At 44.2% G+C, this 17,553-nt stretch overlaps 1 protein-coding gene across 2 annotated transcripts in view; it reads left to right on the top strand.

Moving 5' to 3' along the window:
* ADAM9 (ADAM metallopeptidase domain 9) overlaps positions 1–17,553 on the top strand; it is a 1,404,333-nt gene that overhangs the window by 627,858 nt on the left and 758,922 nt on the right. For both annotated transcript variants that reach the window (XM_069617919.1, XM_069617920.1), the window contains exon 11: positions 5,627–5,760. In XM_069617919.1, coding sequence (XP_069474020.1) covers positions 5,627–5,760 — 134 coding nt within the window. The remainder of the gene's footprint in view (positions 1–5,626; positions 5,761–17,553) is intronic.

Raw genomic sequence — 17,553 nt, forward strand, 5'->3', positions numbered from 1 at the left:
GCTGTTTCTCAGCCAATGGAAATCGTAATGTGTGTGGACTACAATGCCTACCCTGAAACTGCAGCCACAACGCTTGCTGCATATAAAAATAAATACAAAATGTACAAAAATAACCCTAATGCTTTGTCTGTGCTCTTGGGCTTTGAGGGCCACATGAAATAGCTTGGAGGGCCGCATTGCGGCCCTCGGGCCGCATGTTGGACAACCCTGTGCTAGGTGAATAAGCAACAACATAGTGCCCTCCTTACAAGCGCTCTCTGAGTCAGCAGCTAACAACAAGTCATCAACATACTGGAGCAGTGTACAAGGAGAGGGCTACTCAAGGGTATCGAGCTGCTCATTCAAAGCCCTACTATAGATGCTTCGACTTTCCGTGTAACCTTGCAGTGAACGGGTAAATGTGAAGGAGCGTCCCCCTAAGGTGAACGCGAACAGGTATCTACTGTCCTTGTGTATAGGGATACTAAAGAAAGCATTATTTAGATCTACAACACTAAAGTAAGTAGCTGAAGCCGGGATCATAGTCAATATCGTCAATATCAGGAACAATTGGAAATTGTGGAGCAACGATCTTATTAATGGCACGCACATCAATTATGAAACGAAAAGGAATTGCATTATCGCCTTTTTTGTACACGGGCAAAATTGGACTATTGCACAAACTACCTGCAATTTCCTCAAGCACCCCTCAATGCACAAAATCGGAGACGATGCATTTCAAAGCTTGCTCACCATCGACTGAAATCTTATACTGTGGAATACGTGGCAGATTTACTCCATGTTTCAAGACAATTTTAAAAGGCTCAATTTGCAAAACACTGACATCATTGTCGTCAATTGCCCACAAACACTCCGGAACATCACTAAATTCCGGCAGCAAAGGTCTAGTCAAGAATTGAGAGACAGAAAGTTGCTGTGGTGAAATCGTCAAACGCACTCCATCAGAGGAACAATGAATTACCGCATTTAATTCCTTCAACAGATTCAACCCCAGCAAATTCTCTCCACAAATCGAAGTCAAAAGGAATGGACAATGGTCCGTAAATGGACCCAAGGAAATAGGTACCGGCGAAGAAACCGGACAGACAACTGGTGTGCCAGAAAACCCTACAGAAACATTAGTTTGCTCTGACAGTGGAATGTTTGGAACCTGTGCCCCTGTATCTATCAAGAATAGATGTTTCCTATTTCCCACTATCATTTCAACGTAGGGACCTTTCTGATAAACGGGAATAGGCGTCGGTTCCAAACCCTGCTTCAGGCAATCCTAACGAAACAGAATATCATCAAAAGGAAGTTCTTCAGAGAGGTAAGCAGCAGAAGGATGATCGAATATGTTTCTAGTATCCACACTTGGTGTCTGATTATCCTGTGAAAAAGGTTGCTGTGAATCTTGTGTAAACTGACCTCTACCAGGGCCCCCTACACCCGGGCGACCTCTGGGTCGTCTACCCGTATTCCCACACGTGTTATTTGACCTCTGTTGGAGGATCGGGCATTGAGCATGCCAATGACCCTCTTGCCTACAATAGGCACACTGGTTAATGTTTACAGGACCCAAGGGCACATTTCCTTGTGGAACATACTGACCTCTAATTTGTGAATTACCCCCTCTAGGGCCTCTAACAATTTGCTGTAATAATACTTTTGTCTTTAAATCGCCTTTTCTCTTTTCGACTCTTTCCTTTTCATTATTGACACGATTCTCATAGTACTGAGCCATGTGCAGTACTTCTGATTGAGACTTCGCTTGCCAAGCGCTCTCAGAAGACATAATTTGCGACTGGATGTCAGCAATCCACGCACAAATTTGTCTACGAATAATCTTTTCCCAGACTCTGTGTCTAAGTCTTGTCCACTGAAATCCGAGAATACCTGTTCGAACTGATTAAAGAACTCGGTAGCACCCTCAGACTTCCCTTGGACACAGGCCGTAAGCTTGTCCCAGATAATTATCTTTTCAGGAATTATAGTTTTTAATTTTGCAACGATTCTGTCAGGTAAAGTTAATATCACCTGAGGCCGTTTCTCGCCAGCTGGCCTTTCTCCATTGAGTCTGATTATTTTGGCCCATGTATCTCCTAACCCTGCTATGTCATCTATAGTCCTAACCTGTTTCCACAAATCTACGAGCAGGAGTACGGGGAATAACAGATCAATATCACTTAAGGTGAATACTGGGGCTTGCAAAACAGACTCTATTTCTTTATAGAACCCTGTTGGATTTTTCCTAATGTTGGGAATAGATTGTCTAATGGTGTTCACTTCCTGTCTCGAAAACGGGACATGAACAAACTGTGACACATAATGTGCAGGAATATCCTGAGCAGCGGCACCTGTTGCAAGATTAGCCGGAATCTCAACTTTTGGGACAAATGTCGGAGGACCCTCTCTCATAGGCAACTGGGAAGTAGGCAACTCCGAACGCTTACTAAGCAACAGAGCCAAATCGAGCACTAAAGCAGCCGAAGAAGTGTCAAGTGAAAAAGCTCTCTTGTAAATACTCAATAACTCTGCGGGACAACAAATCTTTCTTTTTACGCACTCATCCTGTAGGTATTCTACCATTACCTGTATCACTTTCCTCTGCATTGCTGGTATATACTGACTATATGTGTCATATACTTCCACTGGAGTTATCGACATGTCTGATATCCATCTAATCGCTTCTTTCATACAAATTCGCATTTCTTCAGATATCGATTTACGACAAGGAAGGGAACCGTTTCTGCACATACATAATGTCCAAACTATCTTCAAATCATCCTCATCTGTAACCTTTCCAACTCCTTTCTATACTCAAATACCCTCTCAGCATGCTCTTGTACTTTCTCTGCAGTGCCTCTAGAAAACGCTAAAGTGTTCAGATCCCTCAACCCTTGGGGGAGATCTGTATCGTTTAATCTGTCCCACATTACACCCAGAGGAATCCCTAATCCCTCAATAAAAACATTTTTCTCAGGAAAATTGTCCATATTAGAAAGTGTGGCAAAAACATTTGCTCGATCACCCTTCTCCATACAATGCTTAGCCCATGCAATTAACTCACGTTTCTTCTCTGGAGGTACAGTATTACGATTAACAACCCTCGATCCCGCTCCCTGATATACTACAAGCGGTGCAGGACCACTTGGAAGAGGGAGGGTAGGCAAGTTCAACGGAGGAGTTAACACCGGTGCAACGGGAAAAAGTGGAGGAGCAGGTGGAGGAGCAACAAGAAAAGGAGGAACAACAACTGGAGGAAGAGGAACAGCAGGAGGAACGATAGGAGCAGCAGGAGGTGGAATAACAACAGGAAGAGGCAAACCAGAAGGAAGAGGAACATACGGAGGTGGCGCAGTGGCTCCAGGCCTTCGTTCATTTAACAATTTATCGATAAGTTCATCGGAAACATGAAAATCTTTAGAAGGATACATTTTCTGGATACCAATTGAGAAAGCCCTATCCATATTCCTAGCTGACTCAGACTGTTTATCTTGGTCATATAACAACGCTTTTTCGGCGTGCGTTTTATGACGGCGCGCATGTTTTTCTCTAATCTTAAGCTCCTGTAAAGCTTCTATTTTTCAAATTCAGTAATGCATCAAATGCTGCAGGTCTAGCCTTTTTCTTTAATAGAATGGATTCTAAGTATTCAATACGAGGAATTCCAAAACTACCATTGATTGGCCACTGGAGTTCGGAAGCATGTCTAGTTTGTCTGTGCCAAATATCATTAAACACTATACTATCAATGCCATGCTTACAGTACATAGTACAAGCCGGCGACCCCTCCTGTGGCGCCGGACGGCTAAATTCCAAAGATTGTCTATCGCTGTGGAATAACGCCCTGAAACAAGTAGACAATTTCCCAGGCATATCAGAATACTGGTGTTACCTGGTCAGTAATTTAACTCGCGAGTGCAATGCACCAAAACAAATGATCAGGATACTTAAGAATCGGGTCCGATTTACATGATCAAGCATAAGGAGGTCCGATCGGATTTCTAAGATTTCTATAATAAATTTTACCTCGTGTTTGGTGATTTCGGCAAATCTGCCCGCCTCGATAAGTGTACCCTCGTCAAGATGCCGACTCGGACCGCATGCTCACCATCCAGGGATCGGGCCGTGCAGCGGTGCTGAGGTGTTGCTTCTCATTCAGGAAAGGGGGCTGCTTTTACACCGTCTGATCGAAGTGCGACAGCCGCGTCAACCTTCAACGAGCTGGCATCAATCTTCAGGGTCACTATTTGGGCGCCATCTGTGAAAGCAAAAAAGAAGATATCGAAGCTGAGTACCCCAAGAGGGAAATACACACAACGCGGGTTCAAAAGATACACAGATCTTTATTCTACAACTGAACAGTTTCAAAGGACAAAGCAACAGATAGCTATCAGGCCCTCAGTACAACACAGCGAATACCAGCCCTGTTTGGTGTGTTTAGTGAGCGGGGCTGTACATCAGAATAGTCGCACCTTTTATACAATCCAAAACATGATGTCCAACCCACTTGTAAGTTAATGAATCTCGCATCTAGGGTTCGTGCCGAGATCGTTCCTAATTTATGCATCTATACATTTAGGGGTTATCGTTAATACATTTGCCAACAAGTTACAATAGCAACAGAGTGTCTTTGGATTTCACGTTGAGCCTTCGCACATATCTTTATACAATATAGTAAAACAAGTGTTCACATGAGATGCTCAAACAGTATTGTGCATGATATATGTTCATGGATTAGCTTCGTTGGCACACTATACACAGGTCAATGAAGGACAAGGTTTCAGTACATGACCCTAACATTTGGCCTGCAGGCAGTTTACACATTAACTTGTACACAGAGGTCAAGACGGCCATGTTACATTCAAAACGACACTGTCCACCATCTTAGAACACAGGGTGACTTTAGAGAGAGAATCTAAAATGGTGGATGAACCTAAAATGGCAGCTAATACTGAGCTAAGGTCAGGACCTTGCAACGCGGATTTCTTCGCAGAGCGACTGGGTTTAGGCCAATATATACAATAAAGGTGGCATGATATGATTTCCCGGTCCACGCCGCTTTATCTATAACTATGACATGGACATATACCAGTGTCTTCCATTTACTCTCCTCAAAATGTTAAATGCTATAATCCATATAATGCAAATCGGTTCCCAGTCATAGGATCGACAACAAAATGATCGACGGGTCAAAGGATCGACACAAAAGGATCGACGGGTCAAAGGATCGAATTTCTTTTTTCTTTTTTTTTCACTTTTATTTTTTGGGGGTGGGGCTTCCCCCCCAACCCCTGTTTTGTGGTAAAAACCAAGTTTTTTTCCCTAAACGAAAACCCCAAAAACAATATATAATTTAAAAAAAAATTCGATCCTTTGACCCGTCAATCCTTTTGTGTCGATCCTTTGACCCGTCAAGCCTTTAAATTCGATCCTTTGACCGGACACCATGCAAATCTGTAAATCTTCAGTAGTAACCTATATTATATTGAAATAATACTTCTATTTGAAAAGTCTGAAGAAAACAACCAGCAAAGGTGACAATGTACGTGAATGTTGAAGTCTCGTTAAATAGAGTGGCTCTAATTTGCCTGAACTTGGAGAAGAGGTGATTTTTAACAACCTGATGTGGCTTTACTTTCAGTTCCCACACAACAATGTTCAGTCTTTTGCATCCATTGTTGCCCATGAGCTCGGTCATAACTTGGGAATGAACCACGATGATGGGAGGAGCTGTGATTGTCAAGTAGCGGCCTGCATCATGAATTCTGGAGCAACGTGAGTGCATCTTAATTTTCTGTGCAGTTCTGCTTTATAAGATTTATTTCCTCTACCACTGCAAACCATGCAAGTATCTTTTTATGCTGTTGTAGAGTGTGCATTTGACATAGGTGGCATTTCTCTGCACCAAGAATTGAACTTTCAAACATGTAGTCCTTTCAGCTGTTGTTGACTGAACACTTCTACACAAGGGTTTTGAGTTTTTTTGGTTCATGATGGCTCCAGACATATGTCTTTTATTTTGTGTGCAAAAACAAAGGGATGATGGCTGGAAGGTTTAGACTGAATCTTAACCACTGGAATTGCTCTGGGCAACCCCCCAGACCATCGTTTTTCACATGCCAAGCCGTTACACAAGGGGAAAGATCATATGCAAATCAGGCTTGGTCCAACCCCAAAAAGAGCAGTCGAGCCCGAACTTCTAGGTCACATCCCATCTGCACGAGACCACAAGCATTCTGAAACATGTTTCAGCCTTGTTGGGCTTCATTATTGAGGAGTAGCTTAGGTCTCTAAGCCCAGCAGGCACGGGACCCATGTCTGGGCATACCCGTCCCACTCGGGGTGACAAAGCAAAAACAAAGAGTTAATGGCTGGAACGTTAAGGCTGAATCTTAACTACTGGCATTGCTCTGGGCAACCCTCCGACCATCGTTCTTCACCTGCCAAGCCATTACAGAACAGGAAAGACCATATGCAAATCAGGCTTGGTCCTATCCCTTAACAGTGCTAGGGACATGATAGTGCCCCTCTCCCTCATCATGAGTTTGGCGTCTGCAACGCTATTACCACCACATTTACCGCCCCACCCGATCTCGTGTTCGCCGGAAAGTGGGAGTTTTACCTCCAGCTTTTTGCTGGAGGTTAAACTCTCTACTTTCCGCACTTTTTCAGCGCTAATAGCGCCGCAAAATCCCCATTGGGTCATGGGAATGGGGATTTAACTCCCCACCGCAACTCAGGATCTGGCGTGTGGTATCCTGGCGCAATTAGCGCTGGGATACCTCCCTACTGTATAGTCTCATTACAAGTTTGGTGGTATCTGGGTGGTAAATCCGTCGAGATATCACCAAACTGAATTACCATTACCGGCACTGTTAAGCGGCTTCACTTCAACACTACAGCTAAGTCAATGCCTAGTCTGGGATGCTGAGGGAAACCCTTATTGATATATTTTTAGGTCCAGTTCATGTACTCTGGATGACAACCCTTATATAACACCCCTCTCTTAGAATCTCCCTGACCCCACTGAGCCAAGAAGTAGGTCTGTTTTGCAAATTTAAAAGGTTTATTTGAGAAATATAAACAATATATATATATATATATATATATATATATATATATCACACTTCTATAAATAAATTGATAATGGATATTGCACTTGTGAATATGAGCAGTAATCAGCAAGAGGTAACTTATGAATAGGAACAGAAGAATAAGGTGGGAAAGAATGCTTTATATGGTCCAAGGAAACGCAATGATGAAACAAAAGACAATGTAATCACTTTTCCTCTGGTGGCAATTCACCCCCCCCCCCCCTAAATGCAATGCAAGGAGATGGAAGTAACACACACAGTCTTCGGGAATACAATCAAATACAATACGGAATTCAGTCTCCCCCCCCCCCCCCAGCAAGCTTAGAGGAAACAGGCAGAAGTTTGAAACACAGGCCCAAATGCTTTTAAATGTGATGGCAATGGATCGGAAAATGTGCTAACTGATTTTAATTCCCTCTAGAGATTCAGGGTGAGTGAGAGATGCTTGTTGGTATTAGTTCAGGTTCACTTTAGCAATGCTCTATGAGTTATTACCAGGTTGCAAACAGATTTTTAACAAAGGAAAGAATGGAGCTGCTATTTTGACAAGTGGAGAAATTTCGTTCCTAGCCCAAACGGTTCCAGAGATACGGACGATTTAATAAAGGTAGATTTTCGGATTTAAAGTAAAACTCAAAATGACAGGTGACAGCTTGCAGCTGCAGAATTGACAGGTGACAGTTGTGCAGCTTTAAAAATGACAGATGACACGATTTCTAGGAGGCAGTTCTACTTAGGTTATAATAGCTTGAATTAGATTATTTTAACTAAGAGATTGGTTCTGCACAGTTCTGCTAGTACTCACAATATAAATTTGAACTAGGCCTCGTCATGGATCTGGTCAACACGTCCGGCGGCGGTTCTGTCTGCTCGGCGGGTCAATCAGGCACCGGTTCTGCTCGCAGCGATCCGGATCTCTGGTTCTGCTCACAGCGGTCTGGGTCAGCTCTGCTCTGCTGGTCTAGCCTCTCTGGATACAGCGGCCTCTGGTTCTGGATACTGCTCTGCTTTCCGGTCCGGATCAAGTGGATTCTGGATGTAACACTGCTTTCTGGGTACTAGCAAAAGTTCTTGGCAAAAGAATTCAGACAGCTCGCCCGGCTGTGGAATAGTTTGCAAATGATTTTAAGGATGCTGAGGCCTGCTGAGAAGAGTTCTCAGTTTGTGGGTTTAGGCCCTTGCTTTAAGTTCTGAAGTAAATTCCTGGTCTCTGAAGATTGATGGATGTGAAGTCTGGAGTCTCCCGGCAGAGCGTCCCGCAGAAAATGGAATTGAATTTCTCTACCTGTCCCAGCAGTCTCTTTTTATGTGTTTTGGAAGTGGGTCTGTACGTGGCATAACTGAGCCTGCCCCTCTCTACTTGTCATTGGCCCAATTCTCCCCTCTCCCATGATTGGGGGAAGGAAATGGTTTGTCATCATGATGAGGTCTGTTTATGGGTCAGAGGATCCTCCCCTGGTCAATTTGCCCACAAATCTATATTTGATTCAAATATATATTTCCCAGATACACAATTTGTTGAAATTACATGTACACATTATATATTCCTTATGGTCCATGCTTGTCCGCGTCTGATCTTCCTGGGGGCTTGCATTCAGAAATGACAACATTTTGCGCTTTTTGACTGGTTTACCAATATCGGACATTTACCAAAAATTACACACATGTGCGCAAGGAGTATGGACATTAATTGATGAAGTGTCAGATTTTTAACATGCAGACATTTGGAGTGAGACCCTATTTTCCGCTAGCAACCCCCCAGACTACACCACAGGGTCCTAACGCCTCTTAAAACGTGCACAGAAAAATAACAAGAATAATGATATTACTTATATAATTTTGACCAGTCCGCACTATGAGTTATCTATCTTTTTAACTTATGCCCTGGTCAAAAATGGGTATGGCTTCCCACATCACATGGTGGAAGAACTGGTTTATCCACTTCCCCCAAGCTCAGCTGGCTCTCACAGGCACTTCTCCCACTTCTCCCAAGAGGAAGCCACTTTACGGCCCCCCCAATATAACATTTGCCTGAGTCCATTGTTCAGTTTCCTGCAGTCCCCAGGTAATTCAATCAGAGAGGTGTCACCTCCTTTTTGCGGGGGCAGCAGAATGCAGCCAGGCCTGGGAACACAGCTCTTGATCCAGTTTCAACTCCTGTCGGGGGTAGTTGTCAGGCAGAATCCAGTTTCATTAAGCCAGGTTTCAGCTAAATGTCACCTTTTGTTCCCAGTTTTCTACATTCAAATCAAACTGACAATTTTTACACATGCAGCTAGAGTGCTGATTCTAAGTTCAAAACTATGCCATTTCAACAGTTACAAACTATGTGACACTCAAAAGTAGGTCCCTCATTTAATTTAAGCATTTCGATTTTAGTGGTTTTCAGTTCAGTTTAACTTAAGCTGCTGACCTCCACAGCTCAGCCAGTTTTGTTATGAACATTGTTTTGGGCTCTTTTTCTTTCCAGATTTTGTATGCACACAAAACTTCATTCTGCCAAATGTCTGCTGGTGTTCAGTGAGATTTTTGAATATCCTGCAATGTTTGACATAGGCATTTTTAGCTTGCATTCAGAGAAACCAAGGTGATTTCAAAGGGCTTTTTAAGCTAACAGGCACTGCTGTTTTTCCTTTGGCACACATTCCACTCATGGCACCCCTGGCCCATCACGCTCGCACTGGTGGGTGGAAGGTTAGGCGACCATTTTGGTGTGCGCACAAACTGCGCGGTTCTCCTGGGTTCTGGCGCACATGTGGGCTTTTTGGCCATCTTGGATTTTCTAAGCCCACAGCACCAAATGTTGCAGTTTAATGACTCAAACGTGGGTCAATACACCTGACAGCACTTTGTCCGGCAGTATTACTGGCAAACTACAAGTGGCAGTGTAAATCCTCATTTATTTTGACTACATTGGACTCAATGGTGCTTTTTTGGAGGAATTACCATGGCAGTAAATCTGCTGCTATAATTCTGCCTATTTGCGGCTGAGAGTGGGAGGATTTACCCCCAGCGTGTGATGCTGGAGGTAAATCCTCCACTCCAGGGCCATACTTGGTAAATGGTAATTCCGTTACCACCAGTTTGAAAAGTAACAGGGGCACTGTATCCCTTGCGAGTGAGCTGGGGCATTGGGACTGGTTTACATGGTTCCCCCACAGTCTCACTGGGTACCAGGCTCCACCATGACCAGCCTTCCTTTGCACTGCCTCCTGGCCTATCGTGCACTTAGGGGCCGTAACTGTAACCTCTATAGCCCCCCTGCCTCCTTGCAGTTACCGAGCCGCAATACCCTGGCTGCACTTATTCAGAGCCATGCTGCCCTGCTTGCACTTCACCCTTCCCTTTCCCTGCACTTCCCCCTCTCCTTCCCTTTGCACTCCTATAGTCGCACTTGCACGATCCAAACGACACAAGGCCTAGTAGGATTGTTTCTCTTGTCCTCTCTATGTCTTCCCTCCGTTGTCTTGTGGTGCCTAGAAACACTTGTGTACAGGCTCGTTATAAATGCCATATCATATCATATATCCCTGGAACAGTAAGACCAGAAACCATCTTCGTGGCTGGATTACAAATAACGAGTTGTGCGCTATAAACCTGTGACTAGCAGAAAAGAAGCGGCTGGGCACTATATTCTTGATTTTGTGTATCAGAATCAAGAAGGAGATTAACCCTATATTTCTGAGACTCAAAGTAGAGACCCTGTGGGAAACTGGTATCCTTATTAGATGGAGGATACTGACACCTTACTTTGGCCTATCCTGCCAGCTTTTACTTAGCTTGTTCCCAGAGAGGAACGCCCTGTTTAGTTGTAGAATCCCATAGACGCCCTAGGCGTTCACCTTATTTTCCCCGTCTCCTCCCCATTCAACACAAAAAACTGAAGAACCCCTGTGAGTCATTTATCAATGTGAGAGGGATGACAATAGCTTTTGGAACTATAGACCTGCCTTACCGAAAAAACCTGACACCTTACAAGTTAACCCATCCGAGCCCTTTCTGCTTAGATGATTTGCAGAAAGGAACATTCTGTTTTTGTAGATAAAGCCCTAGGCTCTATAGGTGTTTATCCCAAACATTTAATAATACAATATGTTGAAGACCCTACTTCTTCAGATGCCGAAGGCATCATGGCGCTACCCAGCAAAAAAAGGGAAACTAGAACAAATACGTCTTCAGAGACCCCCTAAAGGCCAGATAATCATCCATCCTCCGCATGGCTAGAGGGAGGGAGTTCCACAGGGTTGCCCCCGCCACCGAAAAGGCACGACAACCGACCCGGGACAGTGGGGAACCTCCACCAAAAAAGCTTTGGCTGAGCAGAGAAAGCGACAAGGTACATAAAACTGGAAATTGGCATGCAAATAGACCTCCCCAGTCCCATGTAGGGCACGGAAAACCATACGAAGAGACTTAAACAGCACTCTTTTCGCCACAGGAAGCAAGTGATAGAGCGTAACACAGGTAAGATGTAGGCCCTGCAGGGGGTAGAAGTGGCAACCCGGGCCGCCAGGTTTTGTAGAATCTGGTGGCGCTGGATCAAGAAGGCAGGCTGACCCAGCAGCAGCGCATTACAGTAATCAAGAGATAATAGCACCAGTGAAGAAACTACCAGAGCCCGGTGCTGGAGGGGCAGAAAAGGCAGGACTTTCAGCAGTACCTTCAGCTTAACGTGCCCCACCTGGCAAATAGAGCTAACCTAAGCGGACATAGAGAGAAAGTAAGTCATTTTCACCCCTAGATCTTTAACAATTGGCACACGAATGGGACATGAGCCCAGTGGAGGGGGCCAAAAGAGGGGGGACCAGAAAGCAGAAGCATCAGAGGGACCCACCACCAGTATCTCTGTCTTCTCCCTGTTCAGTTTCAGCCAGTTAAAGGACATCCATTCTCCTATGGCCTCCAAGCTTGTCCTAAGCCTGACAGCCATCTCAGGTACCGCCAGATCTAGGTGGACCAAGATCAGGGTGTCATTGGCGTAGGCATAGCAAGTGAAGCCATGGAAGGTGATGAGCCTTATCAATGGCTGAACATAGATGTTAAACAGACCTGGGGAGATAGCTTCTTGTGTCATATGTTCTGTCGGTCTGCCACAATACATATATAATTATCAAAAGGAAAAGCCTTTGTCTAGGCAAAAGTCTCATTTTGATAAAAGGGAAACAATAGCCAGCGTGTGTTGCAGCAGATGTCTACGGTACACGAGACCCTCCTCCACTGATAACCAAGCGGGCGAGAGATGCTCGTCTCGGTGGTACCAACCTTGGCTCGAAGGAGAAGGAAGCCAAGCGGTTCATCACAGCCAGTGAGTCGAGGAGAGAGTCGATAAGAAACCGAACTGTGTTGAACAAAAAGTAGCAAGCAGCTAATTTGAACATTGAAAGGTTTAAAGGACCTATTTTGAAAAGAGGGGGATAACCAGCAGCAGAGACGCCCAGAATCACATTGGTGCTCACGCAGGAAACTCTGGGCGATTACCCAATGGTAGAGACTACCATAACCAGAAGGCCTTGGGAAGAGGCGAAGAGAGGTCAAAGTGGTCATACAGGGGTCTTGTAAAATCCTCTGTACCATTGAAAGTCTTTGACCGACAGATGATTCTGAAGCTAAGGGAAATAAATCCTGTATGGTGAAATCAGTGTATGAACAGTGTGTTGAAAGGAATGAACCCGATGGCGGGATGTCCGCAGTGAATTATTTGAAAAGACAATAAGACTCCTGAATGGAAGAAAAGCCATTGTGAACCTGAAGGAGAGAGGCTAGCGTTTGAAAAGGATTCCAAACACGGAAGAAGTAGATCCAGGGATGGGAAGTCATCACCTAAAGTTCATTGAGAAAGGAACTGTTGAAGTGATTTGTTGAATACTACTTGTGAGGGGTCAGCGCCCAGAAGCGGGGGACCCAAGGGTCAAGCCATCACCCATAGTATATGTGGAACTGAACTTTGTGTTTGTTTGTTGAATGCATCAGGCCACCAAAGCCAAAATGCACTGCCAGACAACCTGGACCCTAGTACATTGGTCCATGAAAACAATAAAATCATGCTTGCTACAATGGATAAAATAGCCCCACTTAAACTCAGAACAAGTAAACCCAAAGCCCACCTAAACAAATGGTTTATGCCAGAACTAAAGAACCTACCCCTCATGAAAAGAAAATGTGCTGCGGCTTTGAGCCATTGTCCATCCAATGAGAATAAAGTTAACCTACCCTCCATCTCCCTGCACTATAAAAACGAAGTTTGCCTAGCCAAACGGATTTCCTACTATGAACGCATTGCCAATTCTAATTGCATGAAGGAACTCTTCTCCATACTGAAGGAATTGGAGACACCAATTGTCACACCTGATATATGCACTAAGGACAAGACCTGGTGTGTGGACATCCAACATGTGCTAGCAAATAAAATATACACACTCCAAAATAAAATACAACAAAAAAAGATACTTTGAATTCACAGCACCTATCCAAATTCTCACCATCTAGTGATACACCCACTTGCCAAACCAATAAATTCTACTTTTCTAAAATGTCTACCTTAGAGGTAGAAAAAATCATCCTATCTCTCAAACCCTCAAACTGTAAAGGTGAAATCTGCCCAGCACAGATAATAAAAGATGCTGCCAGAGACCTATCACCATTCATCTCCTAATTGATCAACGCCTCTTGCTCTTCTGCTATTATTCCTGCCAATCTAAAACAATCCTGGGTGCTCCCACTCCTCAAAAAGCAGACATTGGATCCTCTCATCCCCACTAATTACCGCCCTATTACTACAGTACCATTTTTACTGAAAATATTGTACAAAGTAGCTTATACCCAGATTCAAAAGCACCTTGAACTACATAACCTTCTAGGAGCTAGGCAGTCTGGCTTCCGTCCTCTACATGGGACGGAAACTGCCTTAATTGATTTAAAAACCCAAATTGACGAGCTGAGAGATAAGGGGAAGACAGCACTTCTCCTCTTACTTGATCTCTCAGCTGCATTTGATCTCGTGGACCATAAAGTCCTCTGTAAACATTTGGACTCAGCAGCTCACTTCTCTTCTGAGGCCATCAGATGGATTGAATCCTTCCTGAGTGAGAGAACCATGAGAGTGTTCTCCCCTTCGGCAGCAGCAGACCCCACACCTATCCTCAGCGGTGTCCCGCAGGGCTCCTGTGTCTCCCCCACTCTATATATCATTTTCACCAAACCCTTGTTCTATGATTTGGACCTTCTGGGTATCACCTACACTAACTATGCAGATGATACACAGATTCTCCTCCCGCTTTCTGGGGATCATAGTAGGGGCCTGGAGTTGGTGAATAGGGGATATCTCATCATTCAGGCATGGATGGCTACACATGCTTTATGCCTGAATGATGATAAAAAAACAGAGTTGATAATCCTGGGCACGCATTCTAACATCAACAAACTAGGACAAGTATATGCCTCATTCAATATCGACGGTAACATCATCAAGGTATCCAAGGAAGTGAAAACCCTAGGCTTTTACCTGGACTCCAACATGTCCTTTGACAAACAAGTGAAATCTCTGGCTACGAGCACTGCCTACACTTGCAAGTTAATAAGAGCGGGAGACCCTTCTTTTCTAACGACAGCTGCTTGATTCTGGCTAGAGCTTTAATTCTATCCAGACTCGATTACTGTAATGCCCTTTACAGTGGTGCTAGCAAAGCTACCAACCAGAGGTTACAAACCCCTACAAAATAATGCCCTAAGAGTTGCGCTTGGCAGAAATAAAAGAGTACATATCTCTCCCACCAGACGCCAACATAAATGGCTCTCCACTGACAATAAAATACAGTTTAAAATGATCTCCTTGACGCACAAAGCCCTTAATAACGCTGACCCTAGTTACCTCATGGATAAATTAACTAGAAGAACCTCCACCAGACCGACAAGAACACTAACACCAACTGCCTTGTAGTACCTAGATTCAGACTAACTAAGATTGGAGGTAACACCTTTCCTGGGAAGGCTGCTAAACTGTGGAATGCCTTGCCTTATAAGTTGAGAGTAGACCAACCCTACCTACTCCTTAGAAAGAACTACATTAACTACATCAATGCCAATGATCCCTAGACACCTCCTCCACACCTAGAACCAACGCTGTTTTAGACCACTAGTCAAAGCCTCAATTGTGTATTTCTTGTATAGTTTGTATATTTCCTGTATAGTTTGAATTGCCTATTAGCACTGCTACATTGCCCTGTAATATTATTGTAATGTCAGTGCCGATTGTACATTTATTTGTTTTGCTGTGCATTATTCTGTAACGTGTACAAATGTGTAACTCGTAAGCCTGGCATTTTCTTACTGCTGTGCCCTCCTACCTCTGGGTTTGTTGCGCATTAAAAATAAACAAACAAACGAGAGACTTTTATTAAAAAGAGACTTAACCATCGAAGAACCTGATAGCTGATACGGAACTGTTGACACGTGCTGGGAAGGCTCGAGTGTGCGCTGTGCTCAGAAGATCCATCTTGTTCCGTGCTCAAAACATGGGGAAGGGAGACCCCTGGCTATCACATCCTGACTTATTATTTTGTGAAATATTATTTCTTTATTGAGAACTTTACCCCACACTTCTTTTGCATTTAGAGTAAGGGTTGGCAACAGGTTTTTCTTAGTATAAGTCCTTTTATTTTGACACGCCACAAAGACAGCCTTATTTTCATTTGATAGTCGAAGCTTGCTCCCATCTTAGATTTAGGTTTGGGTTTGATGTTTTTCCACCCTGCATTCATAGTTTAACAAACACTGTTGAACTGTGATCACTTGTGTCTGTCTTTACTGTTGCCTCCATGAGTTCCTTACAGAGGTCAGGGGCCCGAGGATGCAGAAGGGCTCTGGACACCAATCACAGCAACTGTGGGATTAGCAGAGAAGAGAAGAAGGGAAGGAGGAGGTAAAGAGGAAAGTCTTGAGGAGCTTCCAGAATTTAAGAAAGTCCTGCTCCAGGTGCAGAGGCAGGGGAGTCTGTTCGATAGGAGGGAACCAGCTGAGGAAAGTGATCGACCACGTACCCTCTGTTTAGCAAAACACTGTACACACAAAGAGTTGGTGCCAGTGGAATGTAGTGGTCTAGAGGGAGAGTATTTTGTAAGATAAAGTTGAAGATAGTGTGGTCCCTGGGCCCAGACAGCCTTGTGGATGATGCAGAGGGATTTGAATTTAATCTGTGCAGCAACCAGGAGCCAATGAAGATTTTTTAGGGCAGGAGAGAAGCAGTCCCTGGGCTTAAGGCCAAGGATAAGTCTTGCTGTCCTTTTCTGGATTAGCTGGAGGGGGTCGCAGAGTGGAAGAAGGTAGATTCGGGAGGAGGCTTATATCGATACCGTAGCTAGGGGCATGTTCATTGGATCAGACATGGAGAGGTTTACATGCCTTTGTTAGTTTATCTTTGAGTAGGATGCCCACGAAAAGATATCATAGACTTGCCTTATGAGGGATCTCAGCTCCTTTAGGATTCTTGTGACGAGGAGCAGAAAAAATCGAAAACCTCCATCCTTAGCTATTTTAACTAAACAGCCATCTAATGGCTTCATTACTGGTTTGGCAGTAGTCTGGTGGGAAATCCATCGGAATACTTCCAAACAGATTTACAGTTACTGCTGTTTGGTCCAGTGGAATCACCGCCAGATCACAAGTGGTGGTATGGCAGTGTTAGTCCCTATTTATGGAGTCCATAGACTCCGTGGGGATTTCGGTGGAATTTACAGCCAGTGGTAATTCTGCCGATTTTGCAACATTTTTCTCCACCTCACCAACAAACCTATAGTACTGTGTTGCGGTAATGCAGTGATAACTGTGTTACCCCTGTTTTACTGCTGTTGTTTTACTGCCCTGCCAAACTTGTGATGAGGCCCTAAGTCTTTTCGGTTCACCGTGTCTGCTAGGCAAATCATATCTAGAACCACTTAAGGCTTCTTAGAGAGGCGGCAGAAGCAACCAGATAAGTTCCCCTGTGTCCCCAGAAAAACACAAAGGGCTACCACCAGCACCACTTCTTCCCAAGGTTCAGAGAAACCAAAATGATGTGTTTGTCTGGGTCAACACATCTCCGATCAATGGTGTCCTCTCAAGGGATCCATTGATTATATCTGTGGTGGCAAAGGGATACAGGCTAGTCTTCCCCATCTCCCAACAATGACAAGGGTTCTAATTCGGACGATTTACTGTCCCCAAGAAGAACCAAGCGAGTCTGAGGACATTGTTGGACCGGTCATGCCTCGATTACTTTTTACCCCTAAAGAAATTTAAGCTGATGACTCCTGCTCTTATCCTCTCTGCACTGACTGGTTATGTGCAGTGGACTCTTATCTTCATGTCCCAATTTGACATCCTCACAGAAAAGGTCTGCTCCTGTCCCTGGGAGATGTGCACTTCCAGGTAGAGTGTTGACTTTCGGACTGAACGCAGATCCCAGAGTATTCATAAAGCTCATAGCAGCTGTTGCACTTAT

Source organism: Ambystoma mexicanum, chromosome 10, assembly GCF_040938575.1.
Source record: "Ambystoma mexicanum isolate Mex_15411 chromosome 10, UKY_AmexF1_1, whole genome shotgun sequence".
Taxonomy (NCBI): domain Eukaryota; kingdom Metazoa; phylum Chordata; class Amphibia; order Caudata; family Ambystomatidae; genus Ambystoma; species Ambystoma mexicanum.